The 24,734-nt window shown below is 45.7% G+C and overlaps 3 protein-coding genes across 4 annotated transcripts in view; 1 reads left to right on the forward strand and 2 right to left on the reverse strand.

Annotated features, from left to right (window-relative positions):
• Positions 1-1,739: 1,739 nt before the first annotated feature.
• LOC119163703 (E3 ubiquitin-protein ligase rnf146) lies at positions 1,740-18,592 on the reverse strand. Of its 2 annotated transcripts, XM_037415767.2 has the most exons (5): positions 18,445-18,592; positions 18,237-18,364; positions 14,810-14,979; positions 11,944-12,119; positions 1,740-3,628 (listed from the first exon to the last, which is right to left on the reverse strand). In XM_037415767.2, the coding sequence occupies exons 2-5, from the start codon at positions 18,271-18,273 to the stop codon at positions 3,100-3,102; spliced, it is 912 nt and encodes a 303-aa protein (XP_037271664.2). In that variant the 5' UTR covers positions 18,274-18,364; positions 18,445-18,592; the 3' UTR covers positions 1,740-3,099. The 2 variants fall into 2 exon arrangements, with proteins under 2 accessions (XP_037271664.2, XP_037271663.2); XM_037415766.2 differs by lacking the exon at positions 18,445-18,592 and having other exon boundaries at positions 18,237-18,438.
• Positions 18,593-18,854: 262 nt separating this feature from the next.
• On the forward strand, positions 18,855-20,725 carry LOC119163704 (ATP synthase F(1) complex subunit alpha, mitochondrial). Its single transcript, XM_037415768.2, has one exon. It carries the CDS (start codon positions 18,929-18,931, stop codon positions 20,594-20,596), a length of 1,668 nt encoding a protein of 555 aa, XP_037271665.1. The 5' UTR covers positions 18,855-18,928; the 3' UTR covers positions 20,597-20,725.
• A 3,681-nt stretch (positions 20,726-24,406) lies between these two features.
• Positions 24,407-24,734, reverse strand: part of HBS1 (translation elongation factor EF-1alpha (GTPase) HBS1) — a 43,710-nt gene continuing 43,382 nt past the window's right edge. Inside the window, exon 18 of the mRNA XM_075873453.1 lies at positions 24,407-24,644. Coding sequence (XP_075729568.1) covers positions 24,636-24,644 — 9 coding nt within the window. The 3' untranslated portion in view covers positions 24,407-24,635. The remainder of the gene's footprint in view (positions 24,645-24,734) is intronic.

A 24,734-nucleotide genomic window follows, 5' to 3' on the forward strand; every position in this document is an offset into this window, starting at 1 on the left:
GGCGATACAACACTCACCATAAAGGCTTTTATGAAACTGCAGTTTTGCAAAAAAAAAAAACATGATACAATATGCATGGGTCCTTCTGGAAACATTCCGTATTGTGGAAAAATAAAATTAGGAATGCGGACGCATTTTAAAACTATAACACATTTTATAATTTCAATGACAACCCTCCCTCCTGAGTTGACCAAGAGGGGGCACCATCTGCCTTCCCCCCCCCCCCCCATGTGCACATGCTTATGCTGAAAACCACAGGATAGCTTTTACAATGACGCTATCAGACAAATTCATAATGGTGACTTCCAGAAAGCTAACAGGTCATCCACACACATTTTTTTGCGTATATGGACTGGGAAAGTCTAAATTTTGGACAAGTAAGCCCAAACTGATTTGTCAAGAATAAGCTAGTTCTGTCCACATGTATAATTTGTAATGTTTCTGTTTTATAACCTTCCTAATTTTCAAGCCCTATAACATTTTACAAAACCAATCGATTTTTGGCCAATACTCCACAGCGGATGTGAGCCACAGGTATAAGTGAACAAGAACTACGATGCAGATATGACAGTAAAAGCTACAAAAGACGACGGGCACAAAAGTAAGCAAGTCATCATTTAAATTAAGTGACCATAGATGTAATTGATTTTAAAATGAAGGTGAAATACATGTACTTGTTTGAAGTTTCCTGTGGGTGCGCTTAGTAGCAAAAGCAAGCCTTTCGGGAAGTATGCACACATTACCAACATCCTCTTCCCCAAAAATGACACACTGAACAAGCTGGTGGAATATTCCTGTACCACTAATTGACAAGTGGTGAAAGGCACTTTCTGCATGCAAGCAGCACAAAACAACATGGGCAATGGTGGGGGAGGCAGGAAACACATCCCATATAAAGAGTGCATTAAAATGAGAACCAAGCGTCGCAGGGTTGGCGGAAACTTGTTCCAAGACAGACGAGAGATGAATAGCTGTCTGAAGCAGAACCGAAGGAATTGCGTACCCATGAATACATAGAGCACTCATTCTGTCTGCTGCTGGGTTTGGCACAGGGTCAAAGTCTCATCCTACCACTGTCACCAGATGTCAGGGTCAGTTAACTAAGCCGTAGTTTACACGTAGTTTGTATTCTGCTCATGATACGTACTAGGAATAGGGGATCAGTGCATGGAGGGCAGGAGTGGAAGAAAAAAAAAAGTGTTTTTACAACTGGCTCGAAGCATTTTCCCTGGTAATTGCAGCCTAAGTGGAACGTTGATATCTGACAAACCGACGATGCTGCCACTTTTTTTCGGCTAGTGCGTGACATGTGGCACTCAATCCCGTGTCGTTTGTTTTTGTCCCTGTTTCGATGATACCGTGGCGTAGCAGCTTCGCATGCTGTGCGAAGGTACGTATAATTTGGGTTATAAGAGAGGGTGGGGACAAGAAAGAAGTCAATGCTAATTGAATGAGAGGCAGTGCAACATTTCCAGTCAATTAGGCAAAGTATGCAGAAATGACAGCCGAGCCTTGACTATGCCATTAGTGCACTTATAATACAACATACATTGCACAGGAAAAAAAGGGTGACATCAAAGCATCGTCGAGCTTATAAACAAAGAAATGACACTTCATTGGATCCCGTGAATTCTGCTAACAGCATAAACTGTAGCATGAATGTTGGAATTCATTCACGCAAGACCAGCAGCAAGGCAGCAGAGAGTCGAGTAACCAAAAAATAATGAATAGTGACAATGTTTCCAAAGTCATTCAGTTTATTCAACACAAAACGTGCACAAATTGTGTGACCTGCAGCACTTGTGCAATGATGAAACAAGAGCACTCGTGGTAAAGTGAAACCTACTAGACATAGAAGCAATTGAACTGTCAAGCTGTTTACATATGTATAAAGAAACGCGACACCTTCGGCCTTTGCAGCCGTGAAAGCACCAACACCGAGAATAGGAGCAACAAGTCGCACGGCAGTTTCCTGCATTGGTAGCTACGCAATAAGGGGCTCGCGGCGTGCGAAACACGTCTGCTCTTGTCATGGCTAACAATAATCACTGTGCTTACCTAATCAGACATAGACCGAGCCCAAATGCAAGTCAATCCCTATATGTCCTGGTCCAGAAGATGTAAAGAAAATGTTCTTCAACTATGGATCGGCCCATAATTGCTGATGAACAGAAAACTTTGTACATGACATACTATTGTGTAAGATAAGCATGGCTTATTTACGCTTGCACAAAACCAACTATGTGCCAGTTTCTTTGTCAGCCAAAGCCTGATCTTGGAGATCCGTGTTTTCTCAAATGTTGGTGACAACGGAATCACATACAGTGACCATGGTTGGAGCCATTTTCACTCATGTTTTTTTTTATCAGTTGACTAAAGATCTTGCCTGCATGGCCGCTGTGCGAGACAACGATGACTGAATGAGTTGGAAATGTAGTTGACAGAATTCACAGTTACCTCATAAGTTTCTGTTTGAGATCTCATTGTAATTCATTTTCATAGCACGTCAATTTACTGCACATGTACATACGTAAAGTACCAATGTAGATGAAGCAGCTAGAAGAACAGTGCGAGTGACAGTAGAATTGCATTAGCTAGGGACTTTTGCATGCTTTGGTCGCAAATATAGATAGACAGCTAATTATCGGCATCATTTACAAAAAAAAAAAAAGAGCGACCATGTTATTCTATGAATGATTTTACGTAAAACACAACCACCACCTCGGCCTACTAAAATGAGTGTTTTTCTTACTTTTGTATATTGCAACATGAATTTATAGGGTGATGAAATGTCCAATACACGAACCCAACTGCTTTTATCGACATGCACCTACTGTACCAGCTATTCTGTTATGACAGTGACACTGCAGCCAAATACGGTGGCTCCAAAACACAGCCGCAACATAATGTACATTCAAACGAATACCGTAACTAAAGGTTTTCTATGGTTGCTCCTTTCAAGCAAAGCAATCGCGTCAGAAGTTGTTACGTATCACTATATCACTTCAAGCCACTTATGGCAGCTTAAATGCAAGATGTATGCAAGTTTATGCATAGAGAAGAATTCAGATTTTTTTGTTTTCACACTGCACATGGAAATCACAGGTTGTCCTCGTAGTACCTTCTGCGACCAAATTGGCCGATGCGGTACGGCGCCGGTGACGAGGTATCGCCATTTCCTCTCTCGTCCTCGTCATCATCGTCCAATCGCAGTGAACCGATCGAAGTCCCTTCTAGAAAGGTGTCTGTAAATCCGTCCTCCTCCGACACCAACCGGATACTATCGCCACCTCCAAATGAAGAATCCAGAAGCAAAATATCCTGCTCAACCACCGAGTCGGAAGCTGTAGGACTTGTGGTTTCGGCAAGGCTGGCACTTTGCCCCACATTCTCGGCTTCATCATGCACTGGACGCTCCGTGGCGTTGCACTCTCCCGGTTGCTGAGGTGGGACTCCGACAGCCGTGTCGTGCACCGATTCCTCGAGTCTGATTCCCGCTATCCCTTTCTTGGGGACGCTAGCTAGATCCCGCTTCACTCGCCGTCGCCGAGATAAATCATTCCTGCGCACTTGCACCATCTGTTCGAAGTCGATGATGTAGAGGAAGCCCGCAATCAGTACTTCGCACCTGCGAAAATGCATCGCGAAATTCAAATAAGAGAGGCAAAAGGTATGTAGCTCTAAAGAGCAACGTGCTGAACGGCACCATCTAATGAAACAGGTACAAACTTCGATTGACTGATAAACCCTAATTACCTCAAGAAACAGAATTTTTTTTTATATTGACACATTGACAAGGGTGCACCAGCCAAAATAAAATTTGGAGCAATTTTTGAAGCAGCAAGATCTTACTTTTGGAGCACTGAAATCCAACTTTGGAGCAGGTTACGGGGAAAAAACATTCAATTTTATCATGAAAGAGCAAACTTGGAGCAGCATGAAAAAACTTACATTTAGAAAAAAAAATATATGTACAGACCATTCAACATTCCCTAAATCATGCAGAGTGAATATGAACCCTGCTATTTTTATAAAAGTAGTATTTTGAACCACCCCAGACATCCAAACAATGATAAAGACCACATCAGCATTTGCTGTGCCTGTCAAATCCTTTGACAGACTGAGCATTCAGATGTGCATCTGCCGAGTTGGTGCTCTTGAGATTCGGGAGATTTGTAAAACTCAAGAGTACAAGTGGCGAAAAAAAAAATACCGGCGCACAGTACTTTTAGATTTTTTAGAGCTGCAGAAATGTAATTCAGTGCCCAATGATTGCTAGTAAGTTTGTTAGACGTCAGTGATCATATTAGTACTCACCGTTATGCGACGTATATACATGTGTAATTGAACAAACTGTGATATGTCCTGTGAATAGTGCTAACAGCCCCTTCCAAATCTTAAAGCGCTTTTTTGCACGCCACCGATGTACGATGGCAAAGCTGACTTAAGTGGGAAACACATGGTGCGAATACGGATGCGAATTGCCGTACGGCTGTTCGTGCCAGCAGCCGCATCTGACAGACATTTAACAGGATCCCACAGCGTGCCGTGACGATTCGCACGCCAAGCGCGCATCCAGCTTGCTGAATGTAGCCACGCGGCAATTGCGCCGGTCTGGCGGCTGCAGCCAATAGCAGCTCGGGAGCGTGACAAGGGGTGCCACAGGTGGGCGCTCGTCGCAAGTTTCTGCCTCGCCACTCCGATAGCACTGATCACCCATGTATTTTAGGATATCACCCTTGCTAGTGGCATCCAAAACATTTGATAAACTGTAGCTGATGTTAAGTAACTCATGGTTGAATAAAGTGATGATTGAAGAGTGATATTTTTGCAACGCAATGCCAGTTTCTGAACCAACGACGAGAGGTCGAGCCGTGATGGAAGTCCATATCGCAGGTAAACAAACAGTGGCACGGGCAGTCTCGGCGAACCGACCCACTTCGTTCCCACCTTTGCTTTTTACACCGAGGTCGTCCAATAAACCAGTTGCATATGTGAAAGCGTCATATAAGTGTAAGAGCTTTTATCGTGTTGGTAAAAAGAAGCGCTCGACAATGAGCTCACGTAGAAAAGAGCGGCGCTACCGAGAACATCGGCCTTGCTAGGCCTACGCTCGAAGTTGATAATGAATGTGGGCTGTGTCGATGTTTGCCGCTTGTGAAGGCATAGCTTTGTTGGCCATGTTATTAGACAATAAGGCATGGCTGCGTGAGCTTCTTTATTTTGCACTTAATAAAGAGGATACAATGTATTCCGAGCGTGGGGACGTATGTGGGCAGAGCCTGAGCGCTAATTGCTCATTCGGTGCCGCATCGGATGCCGAATTGCACCATGTGTCTCTTGCTTCAAGCTGCGTTCTGCACGGGTTATACAAGGGGTACAAGGCCAAGAAATTTTCAAACTGCTAGCCTGCCCCTTTTTTTTTTTTCGCAATGGGGTTAGGTTTTGGGCACAACTTCTCGGTTCGCTTACAAGGCGCGTTTGACCAGATAAAATGGCGACGGCACACGCCCGTTGGCCCAGTGACTGCACCGGATATGTCGCATCTGCGGTTACTATGGCAACTAACATGGTCGTCAGCAACGCCAGCGCTCCCAGCACATCGAGTTTCTTCATACCCAGTAACAGCCGCATACGTTCCAGCTTCTAACATTCCATAGCCACGTTTGCCGACTAGAAAATTCGTACTTCGCATGAAGTGTTGTTGGCTTCGGCAACGCATTTTTATCTTGAAGTTATGACGTCCTGCTGATAAATATTCCACTTCGATAAGCGGACCAGCGGGTGCACCAGTTGTCACTTGATCTGGTCGATCGCATTTTGCCAATGTCTTCGCCTAATGAGCATACATCTTGCACCGTAGTTTGGGGTTAGGGTCGGCACACCTCGATCCCTGTATTGATTGATGAGGCTAAGTGCAGGTGGACAACGTGGCCTCTATTTCTCTCTCAAATTAAGGCAAGTGAAGAAATTTTGAGGCTGGTCGGGCATTTTGGTGGAGCTCAGCGCAAAAACAGGGAATTGTATTATATTGGCGCGATTGGCACAGCTGTTGTGGCTCTGCATTGAGGATCATAGGTTGCCAAAAATTGTGGAGCTCATTCAGACTCACTCACAAAATGTATTTTGCGCTTAGGACTCACTCGGACTCAGACTCGCCGAAATTTTCGTGGGGCAGACTCACCCGAACTCATGCTCCCAATGATTTTCTTCAACCGGACTCGCTTGGACTCAAGCTCACCAAAATATTACTCACTAGGACTCAGACTCATGGCTCGATCTTGGTCTGTGCGAGTGAGTCGACTCACGAGCCTTTTCGACCATGGTGTCAATGCTCCTAAACACCAATATCTCACGTAATCGGTGCTCTTTCTGACACCTTTTGATATGGTGATTTTGAGTGGTGGTAAACCAGCGAGAGCACTTTTCTTGGAAGAGAGATGTCAACATAAGACAAATTTATCAAGAACTTCCCGGAACAGTTGGTGGAGGCAGAGTATAAGGCATCCCGCTACATAACTCACTCCTATAATTCTTAAATATCGAAATGGTGTATGAACGACACTGTTTTGGAATACTCATGAGTAGATGCGAGCACAAACATGAGTCCAGGTAAGGCTCGTAGTAATGCTGAAGACGAGTGGATAGGGTCATAAGTCGGCAAACACAAGTGGAACTCACTTAGGCTCACTCAAGAAATATATCTTGCACTTTGGAATGGCTCGGACTCCAACTCTTCGAAATTTTCCTCGAGTCGGACTCACACTCACTGAAATTTTCTTCAACCAGACTCACTCGAACTCAAGCTCACCCAAAATTTTACTCACCTGGAATGACTCCGACTCAGACTCGCAGGTTGATCCGGGTCCAACTGAGTCCGAGTGGGTCGACTCACGAGTGAGTTCGCCGACCTATGTGTAAGTTGCTATGCGAAGCCTAGCTGTACACAGCGTCACCGCAAAGTTTGTAGCAAAGTGAAGTTCGCTGATATTTGTAGGTGACGGTTATCATCTCAGTGCCACTGACGTGACCTAGAAATGCCAACTATGTGACATCAAAAACATGTATGTGGTTCAGCCTGAGGCCAGCATTACAGAGTCACTTCAAAGCACCACACGAATTGCCCAAACGATGATCCTCTTGGGAGCGCCGATACATGCAAGCCGGCAGAATTTCCACGCACTTTGGACACTCTCGTGCTAAAGCAAGCCTTGTCGAGGCATGCCTGAAGCTTCACCCAGGGCAGCAAAGCAGTGGCTGCAATGGACAAACTAAAGGTATGGACTAAGCTATGCCTTAAGTGCGTGGTGTTTTGAAATGAGAAAAAAATAAAGCACATGACACAACTAGTGACGTAGCCATAGGTCGTCAAAAAAAGTGGAACTCAGATTCACTCAAGAAATATATCTTGCAGAGCTTTGGACCCTCTCTGACTCAGACTTACAAAAAAAGGTTTTCTGAGCCCGACTCACTTAGACTCACACTCATGAAAGTTTTCTTTCACCAGACTCACTCGGACTAACACTCACGGCTCTATCTGAATCTGAGTGAGCACGAGTAAGTGGACTCATGAGCGAGTTTGCCGACTTAGATGTAGCATCCACGTTACTTCTCCAAAAGTAACGTGGATGCTACATCTAAGTGACACAGCGAGGAGTGACCAGCCAGAGCGAAAGTAGCAAAGGCAAGTGACAAATGAGCAGCCGCTGCATGGGCAATAATCAAATGCCTAACTCTCAGTCACGGCGCCAGTTTGACGTAATTCTGGTGACGATGTTTGCCATAGACTTGAATACTAGTACTTTCACTAGTTAGGCAAATCTTCAGCCCTTACAGGGAGATGCGGGTCGAAAAACGCGTGTTTTGTTTCAAATATACCAATTTGTTATTTTCGCCTGTTTTGATAAAATTAGTACCTCTACTGTTATGAAAAAAAAAATAATGCAGGTCGAGACACAACTGGAAGTTCTTTAAAATTGCATCTAAAGAGCACAAGGTGCCTGTTAAAAGGTCGAAAGTGTGCAGTCTTCGAGCACCTTGCCGCCGATAATACGCCGCCGCTCGCCATTGTTGATCGCATAGCCAAAGAGTCGAGCCTCACTCTTCAAGCAACAACAGTTTCCCTCGCTGATGCGGCACAAGAAATAATAAAAAGAAGCACGCTTCTCCGCGTTTTTCGAGCGCCGCAACTGGCTTATCACGTGGTACGGATCGGGGACCGCTATTGGCCGCTGCGCGCCTGTATGTGCTGTGAAACCTATTTGCGGGGTCCATGTTTTGTCGAGCAACGCAGCTGAACAATGCTTTTCTCGTGTAATTATCTCCGTTATGAATGAAAAAAGACATTGCTCGCAAGTGAAAGCCGTGGTGCGGCGCGCTCTATAGGAATAAGCTACGAGCAGCTGGTCCGATTTGCGGCAGTTGTTGGCTTGCAAAAGCCAATGCATCAAAAGTCATTCACACCCGTCCGCAGGAAAGTTCGTGATGCGGCAATGGATGACTTCAGTGCCAATCTTGAGAGGTCAAAAGAGCTCACAGTGAGAGAACTTAGCAGGGACAACATTGCCATTATGTACGACGGTATGTGGCACAAACATGGCTGCAAAATGGCATCACACTGGACTTAGTTCAGATTTCGCAGTCCTGTCGAACTTATTCCTAACTTGCAGTTGGCACAAGGCTCTGCCAGATGGAGCGGAAGTTTGGCAAGCGGTTCGTGGCCTTGTCTGTGAGCGAAATGTCTGTGAGGAGTTGGCTCGACAAAGCCGAGAGGGACAAACTCATGGTGCTGGCATATTTTAGTCGCAGTGGCCACTACAAGAAGGATTGTTCTTTTTGGTGTGCAAATTTCATCTGATTTATTATCTTTCATAAATAAAAACTCAATTGTAACTTTAAAACCCGTTTTTCTCTAAACACAAATTTTGCCATTTTTTCCAATCTGCCCCTCCTTTTTCGGGCACTTTTAGTGCTCGGATCTGCATGAAATTTTCCCAAATTTTTTCCAAAGTGTGACAAATGCAATTATCTAGCTTAAATTTCAATACTTTATTGTATAATAAAAAATTATATTTATGCCTTTACTAGGGTAGGTGAAATATGTACTTCTCACGTCTATCATTTTTCATGCATATTACATAGTTTGTATGTGCTTCTTAATTAGTTCTTTGCACTCTACACTTTATTTGAAGCATTAGGAACTATGAATGGTAAAAATTACACAAGTTTAGGGATGAAAAGAGGGGGGGCAAAAGGGTTAAGGTTTTCACTTTGTCATGTTGCAGAGCTAAAAGTGTGTAACTTGCAATTAAACTAATTACATATTTGAAATTAGCATAAAAAGCCATAAACAGCTCAAGTTTCATAGCTCTAGGGTGAATATTAAAAGAAAGTGTCTTCGAGTAGCATCTCCCCTTAAGGGAATGCAAACATGATTGTTAAAAATATTCACACTGTTTTTGTTAATAACAATACTGGTGTCGAGAAATTTAAACGAGCATCAGGATGCCTGGGAAATCACATATGTTTAAATTACTGTTCCTTTAAAAACACTTGGTTTCTATATCAAGAAGGTGGCTTCTCAGTGACATGGCGTGGCAGCAACTTGTGACGTACTAGCGCTAAGTCTGTCATCTGCCGGTATTGCCCGTAAACAACGATGAGCAAATTGTGATGCAAAGGTTCCGACAATGATGTTTGCGATTTAGGCAGCATGCAGGATGCAGTGCTCACAAACTCTGTAGAACTGTATTGACTAGGCAGGTTAATGTCCATTGCAGTTGGGCTGGCTTGCTGATACTCAGTGACGAGAACTTTAAAACCAGAAACCAAAGTAAAATATTTTATACGTGTTGTCCGACTCCTGCGAGTGGAGATTGATTAATTCATATGAGGGGTTTAAAGTCCTAAAAGCACCATATACTAATTATGAGAGACGCTGTGGTGGAGGGTTGCAGAAATTTCTACCACCTCGGGTTCTTTAACAAGCACCAAAATCAGAGCACACGGACCTACAGCATTTGCGCCTCCATCGAAAATGCAGCCGCTGCAATTCCAGGATTCAATCTCGCGACCTGCGAGTCAGCAGCCGAGAACCTTAGCCACTAGACCACCGCGGCGGGGCTGGTGAGTAGAGAGCATCGACACTGCATACTAAGGAAACAATAAGATGTCCCTTTCCTAATTTCCTCAGATTGTGTCAATACAGTAGACTCTTATTAAAAGGAACCTGAAGGGACCAGGAAAATGTGCTCCATTTAAAAGGATTTCCGCTTAATGAGAGATGACCACGTGTGCAGAATACAAGAACGAAGCAAATCTTTTAAGAATCACTTGTTCCATTTAAGCAGTAGTTCCGTTCAACAGATTTCCGTTTACTGAGAGTCTATTGTACTCCTTTAAAAGCCTTTTATGCATTATGTTCTTGTTAGTTAACTTGAGCAGCTGGACAACAACTAATTTTGTTACTCAAGCCGTCGTTGAGTTAGCTGATCATGACTTGTTATAGAGTGCATAGATGTGCAAACACACACTGCACGATATCTTTTACATAAACATGTGATGAAAATGAGATAGCTTACAAGCATTATTTCCGCACTTTTAACAAACACTTGTTAGAATTCAGCCCTTTCACTGTTCCTTTGTTTCCTCGTCTCTGTATTGATTTGGGTGCACGTTAAAGAACCCCAGGTGGTCAAAATTTCCGGAGCCCTCCACTACGGCGTCTCTCATAATCATATGGTGGTCTTGGGACGTCAAACCCCACAAATCAATCAAATCGTCTCTGTATTTTCTGAGGCATACATAAATATATAGCCCAGTATTCTTTCTTTCTTTGCTTTAACATTTATGGGGTAGACAATTATAGACATGAACACTACAGGAAAATTTAGAGGTTCATAATATATGGTTGCAGAGCTTTCCCGTCCCAAAACACCAATATAATCACGAGACGCCGTGGTAGAGGGCTGCAAAAATTTCTACCACCTGGTGCTCTTTAACATGCCCCTAAATATAAGCACGCGGGCCTCTAGCGTTCTGCTTCCATCAAAATGTGGCTACTGTGGACGGGTCTATATCTTGGGACCTTAAAGGGGAACTCGCCTATTTTTCGACATTTCCCCGATTTCAACAAAACTTTGAACACATGTTCTCATCGGTACCATAGTGATATGTGCCAAATTATACAACCGTAAGTTTAGTTTTTTAGAAAACGAATTTTAAAAGTTGTAACCAACTCTGGAACCACACTTGTAAACATGAGCCAACCTGTGCATGTGTATATTTTCCTACTTTTTTTCAAAACCCTGCCTCGCACAGCAGACTGATGCAGCACATTAACGATGCGATGACACCGTGAGCACAGTTTGGTTTTGTCATCTGCATATCACATTAGTTGTAATTAACATTGAGTCTTACACTTAGCATGCACAATATTGAGCAACGAGGAGGTTGATTTGGGGCGCATCATATGCTTCAAGCTCCTGCAGGTTGAAATCAAAAGGCGGTGCTTCCGTGTTCAGTAGCTGCAATCATCGCTGATTTTGTCACTGATAAGTTCAGACGAGCTGACACAGCTTGAGTCCATGTCGGATGACATCACGGACTTGCTTTTTGCGAGGCAGAAGAATCACCTGTGCCATGTTTACACCCTGGCCAGCCATGGCGGCGCGTCCGTGATGTCATCGTATACACAGCCAGAAGCAGCTGCCAATTTAGGGTACTCATTGTTTTTTGGTTATTTAAAAATAGATGAGTCTCTTGGCAAAATGAACCATTCTAGCTGTTAGAAGATCCGTTAACGCTATTTCAAAACCTCATAACCTCAACATGGTGAAAAATGCACCCAAGTTCCCCTTTAAATGTCAGCAGTCAAACCACATGACCACCATACCATCATAGCATGTGAAAAAATTGACAGTTTGCACGCTGTGAGCGTTGTACCTGGGAAGTTGCTTGGCAGCCGCTGCCTCTAGCTCTGCGCTGGTCCTCTCATCATACTGCCACCAGCCGTTGCGGCCCTCGTAAAACCACCTGTAGCTCTCCTCAGTGGGGGAGTCCAGCTCCGACTCTGCATCCGGAATCAGCTCCGGCTTTTCCGTAAAGTCCGCAGGAATTTCCTAAGAAAAAAAAATGAGAGAGGCAGAGAGAAACGAGACTTTATGCCTTTCGACACGACAGCATTGATCTTGTTTCACAGGAATACCGGTGTCGGCGGCGCCAGCATCATTGGTTAAGAGCAGAAAATCAATGTGGTCCGAGAGCGAATATTCAAGGGAGATTCAAATAAAAAAATAATAGAAAAATGTCTGGTGAAATTTGGATTGGAAATCTAAACCTGTAACCCCGGCTCTGTAGCATGATGCATTTAGCCACTAGGCCACTATGCACACATCCTCCAGCTTACTTATGGCCAGCTATATTTAAAACTTGTAATGCCCCAAGTTGGGCGCCAGTGTAGCATACACGTATCCCGAAGGAGTACGGCCACCAGCGTGGGTCCAGTCTTAGCGAGCCGCAGGGCACGCGTTAACCGTCGCCGTGGCGAGAACACGGAACTGCTCAAGGTCGCAACACTATTGCCTGCGGCAACACGAAAAACGCAGTACAGAGCCGAATGCAACAGGGGCAGCGGGAAAGCAAATGGGCTTATCCACACCTAGGGCGAGAAGTACTATACAGGGTGCCGCGAGCACATCTCCTTGGGCAAAAGTGATTCACGGTGACACCGGGACAAAAGGGCCCGATCGCTCGAGCAAGGACAAACTCCGCTCTATTGACTTCCGAGAGGTACGGGTCGACGTAGTTATGACCACGCACTAGCACACCACATTGCTCTTCGGCCTAGCGTTCGAAAGGATGGCGGGGGGCAACAAAAGGTAGGTGTTCGCCGCGGACTAAAGGTGCCGTTGGCGGAAACTGAACAAGCCCCAAACAAAGGGAGTTGACGGGCAGAAAGTAAATGCGTGCTTACCCCATGCTGTCCCGGAGAAGTTCTGACTCACTCCCAACGCGCGCGGAACGTCCCGAGAAGCTTTGCACACGGCGCCACAGTCGACATCCGCTACCGGTTGAGAGGGGTTAAACGTCACTCCCCGCTCCCCTAGCATGGCAGACCATGGAGAAGGGGAGTCATGATGGGACATGAGAACGGCAGAAATAAGCGGCAAAGCCAGCGCAAAGGCGGCGGGCTATCCTCAATTCCCACAAACTCCATCCCAAAATTTGTATTGCAGGGCTTCTAGTGTTTCAAATGAAAACAATGATCCAGCTTGATGTTTTTCGGAGCGAGACAGATGCCTTTTTGAACAATGACAGCGGACTCAAGCTGCACCTTCCCTATGAAGGCCAACCCACACAGCGATTGCTGTTGAAAAATAGGCGGTCTTTTCAACCAGTCCGACCAGTTGCAACCGAGGCCTTATACCGTCAAATATACTATCAAGTGTCGGTCCTCCCAGAATCGACACTTGAAAATACTTAACACTTTAATGTACAAGTTTGTTATTTTAAATTCCATGACAGCTTATCGAGCTTCCGTGATGTTGGATTCTCTTGATTTACATCACTGAGGTATTGCGTACCCACATAGGTGAAAATTCTAGGACTGTGCAATGTGCAAGCGAAACCACGTTTAAAATTAGCAGGGACATGACTGTGCATGTTACTGCCATTGCTACATGCAGCAAAAAGCCTGTTACAAGGTGCTTTATAGTTTTTAGATCATCGACAATGAATCTGTTTTATAAGGCATTGCCTTCAGGAGTAGAGTGCGATAGTGTAGTTAGTCCCCGAGCACATTCCCCCCTCAATTGCTAGCCTGGCTTCGGTCTCCTATCCTAGTCTGCCTACTGCAAGTACATTTGCAAAGTATCCACAACGCCATAATTCTTGCTTCTGCGAATAGGTGAGGTACCCACTACATGTGCAGTGTACCCACTACATGTTTGTAATGCATATAGGTGAAGTACCCACTACATGCGCAGTGTACCAGTTACATGGTCGTAAGTCAAATAGGTGAAGTACCCACTACATGTGCAGTGTACTCGATACATGGTCGTAAGGCAAGATGTGCGATTGCACAGTTTCTGGATGCTGCCCCTAATTATTGATGGGCTTTTAGACAAAGCACTGATGCAATTCACATGTTTCGATGCCTGGTAGCGACTCTACGCTTCTTCCACACAATGCTACACATGTTAACGAGACTCCTCGTACCACATGACATTCTATTAGCACTTTTTCCACAACAGTTTCAAGCTTAACAAGGAGTGGGTACCAGCTGGCAGGTGCTCCATGATAACCGACTTTTTGCGCAAAATTTTTTACAACAGACGCCCGTCCGTGTTTTGTCTGTTGTCTAAAAAATGTTTGCGAAAGAAATAAGTTAACAGTTTCAAGTACCAGCGTGCTTGCCATGCAAGAGTCATTCGTTCAAATTACGGCTTTGAATCAAAGCCCTTCTTTATTTATTGCAACTGTCTCGAATGTTCACCCACAGGCAACGCTAATTTTTTACTCACAACTAACAATGCGGATCCCAACACCATAATTCCTATAAAACGAGCTCTTTAATGCTATTGTGTTAATACCATACTATTAACGCTACAACATTACTTTTCCATGTTAGACTACCAGAAAACGTAGCTGCACAAGTTGCTCGATCCCCACGATAACAGAACCAAAGTGGCTGATACAGCTAGTAAAATACGGCAAAAAAAAAAGACATTGGTATGGTACAGACCATAGGGTAAACCAGCACTCCTAAAACGCCTTGATGTGGTGCAATAGGGGTTTCCGCTGGGCTCACCTGTCGGCACATGGCACACCTCTTGCTCTGGTTGGCTATGCCCTTCACACATAAGAAGCAGAATATGTGGCCGCAGGGTAGCCGGGCAGGGTGAATGCACTTTTGCAGGCAAATGGCACACTCAAGGCCTGGAGTGGGCGGTTCTTCCTCCACATCCGCGTTTTCCAAAGCTGCAGAAAACCAAGAGAATTGAGCTTAAAGCTGGACCACTGTGACATGAGACATGGACAAAAATCACAGGCCGTAAAGGGGCCCTGCAACACTTTTTCAAGCTGCCATCGAACGAATTACCTAAAGGATCTTATTGCATCATGAATTCAGTGCATAATCTCTAGAATCCGTTCAGTACGAGCGAAGGTACAAAGATCTGTCACACGCTGCAATTACATACTCCCTTCTCTTGTCCCGACGACAGCGCTGGAAGCTAAACAGGGAGGGATGGCACGCAAAAAACAAATGCATTTCGCTTGTCGCATGACTGAGCACTTTCTCGCGTGCCTTTGCAGCACAGTTGAGCACACCCGCATGAACCCCCATGGCCCCCCGTGGTAGTTCCTGTAATGACCAAGCACGCTATGCTCAAATCAGCCGATATCTGATACTTGGCCTGGGACACAGTGATTTTTGGGACTGTAGGATCATTTGCCTAGAGAAAAGAAAACAATTTTGGACGACTTTGAGAACTTGTTGTGAACTCCAGGCCACGTGCTGCGCTATAATATTTGGCATGCGTGTTCCTGGGAGCCTTAACTACCAACAATTGGTCAAGTCAAAAAGTGTTCACGGACCCTCTAAGAGAAAAAACGCATCCTGCAGAAATCAGACACTGTTATGAACAGCTCAACCAAATCTCACAGTCCTACACAGAAAAGAAAGTTTACAAGTTGAATGCAAAGTTACAAGATTCTCACGCGCTCTCTTTCCACACAGAAGCCTGTGCTGACTCTCGTTGGAGCCGCCAACAATGAACCCAATGGTGTATGTAAACAGCCGCATTTGAATCAGATGCACTTCCTGCCATGGTGTGCCACCTCATGCCGGCACCCTGCTCCATAGTCTGCTAACATTACAAGGTAGCCATACTAGCACCCACAAGAATCGCAGCAGGGATGAGTGATCGCATTTTGCATTGTGCGCTCAAGATCATGACACATGCCAATGTAACTTATTTCCCCCAGCTGTCCTTCCCTGCACTGTTTCATGCATGCATGTTGGGACAAGAGAAGGCGCTTAAAGCATGCAACAAATCCCTGTAATTCCGCTCGTTTTGAAGAATTCCAGAAATTTTTCTGGCCACAGATTCGTGAGGCAATAAACTTTAATGTTGAGGTTATAACAATAATATCTGGGATTTTGCGTTTCAAAACCACAGTATGCTTACATTTCTCACCAATACGGTGCTGCAGCACCGTATTGGTGAGCTCCAAAAATATTGACCATCTGTTTTCATTAACTTGCACCAACATCGCACAGTGCACAGGTCTCTAGCATTAAATGTTCTTGCGATTTGCTCTTTCGTTATTCACATTTCAGCTTTTTCTTTGTATTAACATAGGAGGTCTCACTGGCCGTTCCTTGGGACTTCCTCCTGCATACTTACTCACAATGTACATTTCTGACACTAATAAAGAAACATTAATTGATTGATTGATTTCGCCTCCATCCGAATGTGACCACTGCAACCGGGATCGATCCCGTGACATTCGGTTCAGCAGCCGAGTGCTATAAGCACTGCTCAATCGCAATGAACCCGAGGTCATTCGATGAATCCTTGACAAAGTGGTTCAGAAAAAGTGATATTTTTCACACACTGCAGTTACTTCAAGCACATGCAGTAGTCAAGAGTGTCGACTTCATGCATTTGCCACTATGAGGAGCAGGTACCACGACACTACAGGGGAATCTATGTGAACACAATGCATCCTGGGGTTTTACATGCTGGACATAAAGTCTCTTGCAAAGTGCACTGCAGTGCATAACTTTAACTACCTGGTCTTCCTTAACCTCTTCAAATTTATCCAGGAACACTACTAGTACGGATAGAATCACAGTCTTGAGCAGCGGCGTGCATGGCTGTCGACACTGTTGTTGGCCGCAGCTTCTACCACCTATTACCTCCAAGCTTCCATTCATGCTTTAATTATAGCACAAAAACCTAACCTATGTGTGGTATCATTATGGCGTCCTTCTTTGCACATTTCTGCTGAAAACAGCAGCTGCAGTGGCCAGCTGGGCGGACTAGACAGGTGTGATTCCATATGTATACTAGAGCAGCCACTCCAGCAAGCATGCTAACCTGGAAGCTAGTTTAAGATATGCAACTACTGGTTCATCGCTGCTAGTTAGCTGAGAAATTTAACGCATCCTGATAGCCTAGTACACAAGCTAGAATCATGCAGGCAACGGAGAATTTTTTTCAAGCAGCGCGAAATTACGTTTTTAAAATTTCAAGTGCATGATCGAGTTGTTATCTGTGCGTAAAAGATTAAGCACTTCACGCTGCACTAAATAAAATGACTGTTTCAAATTCACTATCTTAATTTTACAGAACCAACAGAGGTAGTAAATATCCATCTGACGACAGTTCGATTAACAGTATATCGCACCGAATAAATGCAAAATTCACCACAGACAAATTTATACCCTCTCGGAGAGGTAAACCCTTTTAACGACGCACAATAAAACGACAGACGCGATCGAGTAGAGCTTCGCAAAGTCTTCTGTTGAACAACTTGACAAGCGACAGCGTAGCAAGCGCATCGTTTACAAGGCCACGAACATTTGTTGGCGAGTACAGAGATGCACAGGCACTGACAGGCTTCATAAAACGGCTACAAAGGGGACGCGTACACGAGCTCTTCGACAGACGCGGAGAGGTCCTACGGCGCGGGTTATCTTTGGGCAGCACTGTTCGCGCGTGCGCAAAACGTGCACGATACGACGCATTGACTCGCACAAGCTTCACTTGTTTACAAGTTTCGAATCGGTCGCTGAAATAGCCGAAGAAATCAGCAAAGGGAAATCGTTTAGCGACCCATATAACCTGCCTACGCCCGTTTACAAGCGCGGGTTAGTACACAAGCGTTGCGTAGCCAGTGCTTACGGTATTTTACGCTTCATATCATCCTAAAAACAACGTTAGTAGGTTAACTATGGGCTACAGCAGGAGGCAAAAATGTGATTACTGTAATGCCGTTCACCGAACCAGTCAGCACTGACTTTCCGCATCATGAACTCCCGACAAACTACTAACCATTGAGGTCCGCCGGACTACTCGCAACGCTGACTTGCGTTGAACCTAAAAAGTAGATAAGCGGTTGAACATCTCTTTGAAAGACCTCAATCACACGGATGCGCCCACGACTTTAATACCACGGAGAAGTGCTACCAACGACGCGTGAGCCAAAACAGCTTCAAATGAACTCACCCTGAGAAGTTTCCATCGGCTCTCGGGGTTCACCCATGCTTCTTCGGCGCTTCCTAGAACTACACAGTGATGCAATTTTTCACTCTTGTGGAACACTAATCATTTCGTTCCTCCCACGGAGCTAGCACCTAAACGGAGGCAATTTCGAACCCGTACAGCGAGGCAAAACAACACGGCAAACACAAATGGAAAACGCGGTTATTGTTACCTTCGCTGTTATTTTGCTGGGATGGCCCAGCAGCCAGTCGACACCACGCGATCTTTCCATGTCACGAACGCCAATGTATCTCTCGGCGGGGTCACATTATATCTACTGATTATTGTGTGTATTAAAGTGTAGTAAAAGAAACGAGCATTTACGCAGTTGCAACGATGCTATAACAGCTCAAATTATTAGTGTTTGGGTCGTGTTGACCTTTATTAAGCTTCATTTTGGTTTCGCTTTTGCACCCGTCGAAATAGCTGGCACCCGCTGTCTCTTCAAATAAAATTGTCCCCTAAACGTGCCACGCATACAACAGAACTACTGAGATTATTTTTTTTATAAAATAAAATTTATGCGGAATACTTTGGGTCACCTAGGCATTTATTGACGGGACTAACGCGTGCCTAGGGCGCACTGCCATCGAGGCTTTTTCTCGGCCAGTCCTCACCGACATTGCTCACACCTCAAGGCACCTTCGAGCTGTGAGATGGCTTTCGTTTCTGCAAGGTTTACCGGCGCATTCGCCAAACAACTGGTCCGGGGCGTTGCCAAGTACCCGACGCGCTGCACTGGCGTGAGTTCGTACGTCGCTCGACACTTTTCCACTACGAAATGTGTGTCAGCCGGTCCCGGTGCCGCAGAGGTGTCCTCCATCTTGGAGGAACGCGTCCTGGGCCAGGCGACCACGGCCAATTTGGAGGAGACCGGACGCGTTCTGTCCATCGGTGACGGTATCGCCCGCGTCTACGGACTCAAGAACATCCAGGCCGAGGAGATGGTGGAGTTCTCCAGCGGCCTTAAGGGCATGGCCTTGAACTTGGAGCCCGACAACGTCGGTATCGTCGTGTTCGGTAACGACAAGCTCATCAAGGAAGGTGACATTGTCAAGCGGACAGGTGCCATCGTCGACGTGCCGGTCGGACCCGAACTTCTGGGTCGCGTCGTGGACGCCCTGGGCAACCCAATCGACGGCAAAGGACCCGTGGCCTGCAAGGGCAGGGCCCGCGTCGGAGTCAAGGCGCCCGGCATCATCCCCCGAATCTCCGTCAAGGAGCCCATGCTGACGGGCATCAAGGCTGTAGACAGCCTGGTGCCCATCGGTCGTGGTCAGCGTGAGCTCATCATTGGCGACCGTCAGACGGGCAAGACCGCCATCGCCATCGATGCCATCATCAACCAGAAACGCTTCAACGAAGGCTCGGACGAGAAGAAGAAACTGTACTGTATCTACGTCGCCATCGGACAGAAGAGAAGTACCGTCGCGCAGATCGTCAAGCGGCTCACGGGCGCCGACGCCATGAAGTACACAATCATTGTCAGTGCAACGGCATCGGACGCCGCCCCGCTGCAGTACCTGGCTCCTTACGCCGGGTGCGCCATGGGCGAGTACTTCAGGGACAACGGGATGCACGGCCTCATCATCTACGACGACTTGTCCAAGCAGGCTGTCGCCTACCGTCAGATGTCTCTACTGCTAAGGCGACCTCCCGGTCGTGAGGCCTACCCAGGAGACGTGTTTTACCTCCACTCGCGTCTTCTGGAGCGTGCTGCCAAGATGAACGACTCCTTCGGAGCTGGCTCCCTCACTGCTCTTCCAGTCATCGAAACCCAGGCCGGCGACGTGTCCGCCTACATCCCGACCAATGTTATCTCCATCACAGATGGCCAGATCTTTCTGGAAACTGAACTCTTCTACAAAGGCATCCGGCCCGCCATCAACGTGGGCCTGTCCGTCAGTCGTGTAGGGTCGGCCGCCCAAACCAGGGCCATGAAGCAGGTTGCCGGTTCCATGAAGCTCGAGTTGGCGCAGTACCGAGAGGTGGCTGCATTCGCACAGTTTGGCTCGGACCTCGACGCCGCCACGCAGCAACTGCTCAACCGGGGAGTCCGTCTGACGGAGCTCCTGAAGCAGGGCCAGTACAACCCGATGGCCATTGAGGAGCAGGTGGCGGTCATCTACACGGGCGTGCGCGGCTACCTCGACAAGATGGACCCCTCTAACATCAACCGCTTTGAGCAAGAGTTCCTGCAGCACATCAAAGCCACGCAGAAGGACCTCTTGGCCACCATTGCCACAGAGGGCAAGATCAGCGACGAGACTGATGCAAAGCTCAAGAAGGTCGTCACGGACTTCATGGCGACGTTCCAGCAGTGAAGAGGTAGTGAGGAACTGTGCCTAGCCATTCCAGGGTGCCTCCCCTGCCAATAGACCGAGGGTGGTTTCAGAGGCAACACAAAGTGCGACTTTGTCAGAGAGGTTTTGTTAATAAATAGTTTTACCATACGAGACTGGAGTGTTTGGCCACTGTGCTTATTTCAGTGGCTGACTTGTAGTGGTTCCAATCGGTGGACATTTTCATGGTCCATAATTAAATGCATAAATGTGGGTGCACATTTTTGCTGATTGGTTCGTAATTATAACAAACCAGGACGAAGGAAGCACACACCATGGTGCTGTGGTCAGTGTCTTCTAGCAAAAACAAAAATCTCTTGGCGGCAATAGTAGGGCTGCTTTACCTGTCTGCCCTCTTGCTCGACTGCAAAATTATCACGAAGAGTGCGGCCTAGCAGTTGCACCCTGTCAGCTCTGTGATTAGATATAGATGTTTTTTTGCAAGCAATAAGGAATGGAAAATGGTGCGTAGGCACATAGCCTACGCACCATTTTCACCTTGGGATGATGACCCACCTTTTACCTTGGGATGATGACCTTCACTTACTGAAATGTGCAGGTGCTAACACAAGCAGATTTCACTGAATATGGCCACTTCTGTAATGACACTCATCAGCAGGTGCCACACGGTATGCTGTAATCAACAGTTTGGCTTAACGGATAAATGGACAGATGAAGACAATGCCAGCACAGTTTGTCTTAACCAGGAAGCCCCTTTGCCTAGTGCATGGCTCTGCCCTCGCCGAATGTTTTGCAGTCCAGACAGCCTTTTTGTGGTTTGGGGGCTGCCATGATGGCATTTAGCATCCCCAACTGAAAACCCTGTGCACGCCTATGCATATGCGTGTGACTGTCCTTGGGTATAGGTGCCCATTAAAGAATTCCAGATCCTCAAAACTAACCACGGAATCCTCCACTGTAGTGTGCTTCACGATAGTATTGTGGTTTTGGGTGGTTACAAGACACTAAAGAACGGTAGCATTATCGATAGGATCACAAAACTTGCACTTATGTTGCTGTTCATTTCGTAAAACAGTACTTTGTGATAGCATGTCTGGTTGAAAAGCAATGTTTTTTTATTGAATATTGCTCAACTAGTTATATGTGTAGATGAACCATGGAATTTTACATCAAGATTCATAAGAACATGAGAGGTCAAGTTTCCCTCTTCAGCAAACATCGCAAATGTAGGAATTGCAAAGCTCAAGCAAGAGACAATAGTTGCACTCTTTTATTCACAGTTGGCTCAAAGGCCCAAGCCACATTGCAAGGTTTAAGGCACCTAAATGTTTATGGCCTTCAAGCAGCACTGACACAAAATTTCGAAGGAAAGATAATGAGTATGATAGATTTACACAACGAGACTTCTACAACATCTGCGAAATATCAAGGGCAAATGTAGTCTAGAACATAAAATCAATTTTATTGTGCACGCCACGCGACTGAACGAGATGCGGAGCCTCTCTCGATGCCAACATCAACACAGCGGGAGTGTAAACAAACCTACGTCATGAGTTTGTATTGGCTGATTGCTGGCACGCGCCTTGCGCTTGCACTACCTGCAATTTCTTCCTCCAAGCCTGCCGCTTTACGTGTGATGACTGAGCTGGCTGTCAGTCCGGCGGCCGCTCACACATGCTTTCTCTGCGCGCACCGCCACGTCGCAGTTTCGCATGGTCACGTGGCCAGCTGTGTTTACTTTGCTACCGGAACTGCGCCTGCCCAGCTCGACGCCCTTTGAAACCGAAACTGTGACGGGGCGCTCCAAGAACATCTCTGAACGTGGTATTAAGCTTTAATGCTGCAAAGCATATCCATGTGGCACCCATGAATGGCATTAAATTTTAAGGTGACATTAAAGTTATCGTGGAAACAACAGCGCGAGAAATGACGGACTAACACACGGAGACACAAAAACCTGTCTGTCTCAGTCCGTCGCCTTTTGCGCTGTTATCTTCACTAGCCCGAGTCAACACCATTGTGACATTAAAGTAAAATTCCAAATCAGCTTAGACTGGTAAATTGAGAATCCATCGCCATTATGTCTTATGGCTATAAGTTCATTAGTGAAAGAGAGAATGAGGGTCAGAGCTTCATTTTTTAATTTCACAAACAAAAGCTTAGCATATTAATGTTGGTGCAATAACAAACATTTCAAAGCTTCCAGTGATGCAACCGAGTACTTCTGATTTAGAGCAGTTTCTGGGGCAGCAATATTTTCATTTTGGAGCACAAAAGTTTTGTAACTGGGGGCGCTGTGGAGTCACTGCTATCACATTTTGAAGGGCTGCTAGACCATCTCCAATATATTTTTCTAACATTTAAAGTAAACATGCGCATCGTGTGCAGAATGCCCACAATTCTACACGTGGCAGCACTACGAGACGCCAGCCCACTGCAAATTCAAGGAAACAATCCCTCCTCCTCTCTGGACCTTTCGGGCCTCCGCGTGACGCTTATAACTTGAATCTCCGACGCACAGCACATTGATGCTGTGATTGGTTGAGCAAGAACCTACGAATTCCAGTAAGTCTGTAAGCAGCTGTTCATGCTGTGTTGTTGTCCATCGTGTTACCCCGTGTGTGAGCTGGCGAATCGGCTTCAGCTGCCCGTAACACGGGGTCCACACTGAACAGTTCGTATAAGCACGAGCCGGCACGGCAGCAGCGGTTTGCCAACAAGCATGCAGTTGACGGAAGGGCGGAGTCGCAGCAACCGTTAAGTAGACAATGTTTCGAGTGGGGCTTTGGTGATGACGTATGCTGTACGAGATTGGGAGGGGTGCTCGGCGTGAGGGCTAACGGGCTTTGGGAGAGGATAGCAATGGAGGGTACCGAAGAAGAGAGCAAGAGGAGTGATTGGCGTGTTTCAATAATCAAACGCGTCTAACTCCGCTATTGTGCCACCATATCGAAAAATTCTCATGGGTCCATGGTCGTCGTACACTCGTGTAAACTTCTCCACAACTGAATTACGACCTCTGGGTGGTTTAGTGGCCCTTTAAAGTACATTGGAGAAGAAAGTTACGTTTAGATTAACACCTGAATAATTATTATAAACACTTGTGATGCATCAATAGCTCGATTCACAGCCTATCTCGAGAAAAAAACACTCTGCAGAGCATACACTATTTCACTCGATAATTAAAAAAAAATGACATCATGTAATGAGTAATACAAAACAGCCTCCGCCACCATTTCATCATAATATTGTGATAATAATACAGACATTTTTGATGCGTTTTTGCATTCGTACAGTGCTGTGAACACAATATGGCACACTTTGGTGCATATGGCACACAAGTGGCTCAACAAAATTTTTTCAAACTTGCCACATGAAGTCATTGGCTCTGCCATAACACTAAGCGATTCATATTTAGCTTAATTGTAATAATTTCACTTGTAGCCCAAATTATTTGTAATAAGTCAGGCCTACGCACAAGGTCAAAATCAACGATGTCCCAGCGAAATCAATTAATACTACCTGCATATCCATTTTGTGCTTTTTGTGGCTTGTCAAATGTCTCCCTGCAAGTGTGGAGCTTCTGATTCTGAAAATTCGCCAGCAAAAATGAAATTACCTTTGCCTTTCAGTGCTCTATTTAGGGCGTCCCACTGTTAATGTCCTCCATTGTGCTGACATGAAACTGGTGTGATAATACGAGATACAAATAGAAAAAAACCTTACAAAAAAAAGACAAAAATGATGTAGTGTACATTAACTTCAGCCACACACTATGCCAGGCAACACTAAATGTGTTACATTTCTTCTTTCGAGAGCAACAAACCTAAGTTATGCTTGCAGACACATCCCCACTTTTTTTATTGCCTTAATTGACGCAAATGAAAAAAAAAAAACAGATTGACTGTAGAGAGCTTGCATCAGTAGAGGGTTTGCTAGCCTCTGTCCAGTGCCGCGTCGTTCGCCAAAGTGATTCTGCAAAGTCATCCGTGCTTGTGAAGTCAAAAGTCTATTTGTTTCACGTATCGCCACTGGCTGTAGAATGCCGGCCTTTGACCAATTACATCACCTGTAAAGAAGTAAACACATGCAGACACTGAAAACGCTGCACATAACAAGTAAATTTGACAGAGCGTAGGCTTGGACACGTTGGAAGTTC

The sequence above is a fragment of the Rhipicephalus microplus genome, chromosome 9, assembly GCF_043290135.1.
Source record: "Rhipicephalus microplus isolate Deutch F79 chromosome 9, USDA_Rmic, whole genome shotgun sequence".
NCBI classification, from domain to species: Eukaryota; Metazoa; Arthropoda; class Arachnida; order Ixodida; family Ixodidae; genus Rhipicephalus; species Rhipicephalus microplus.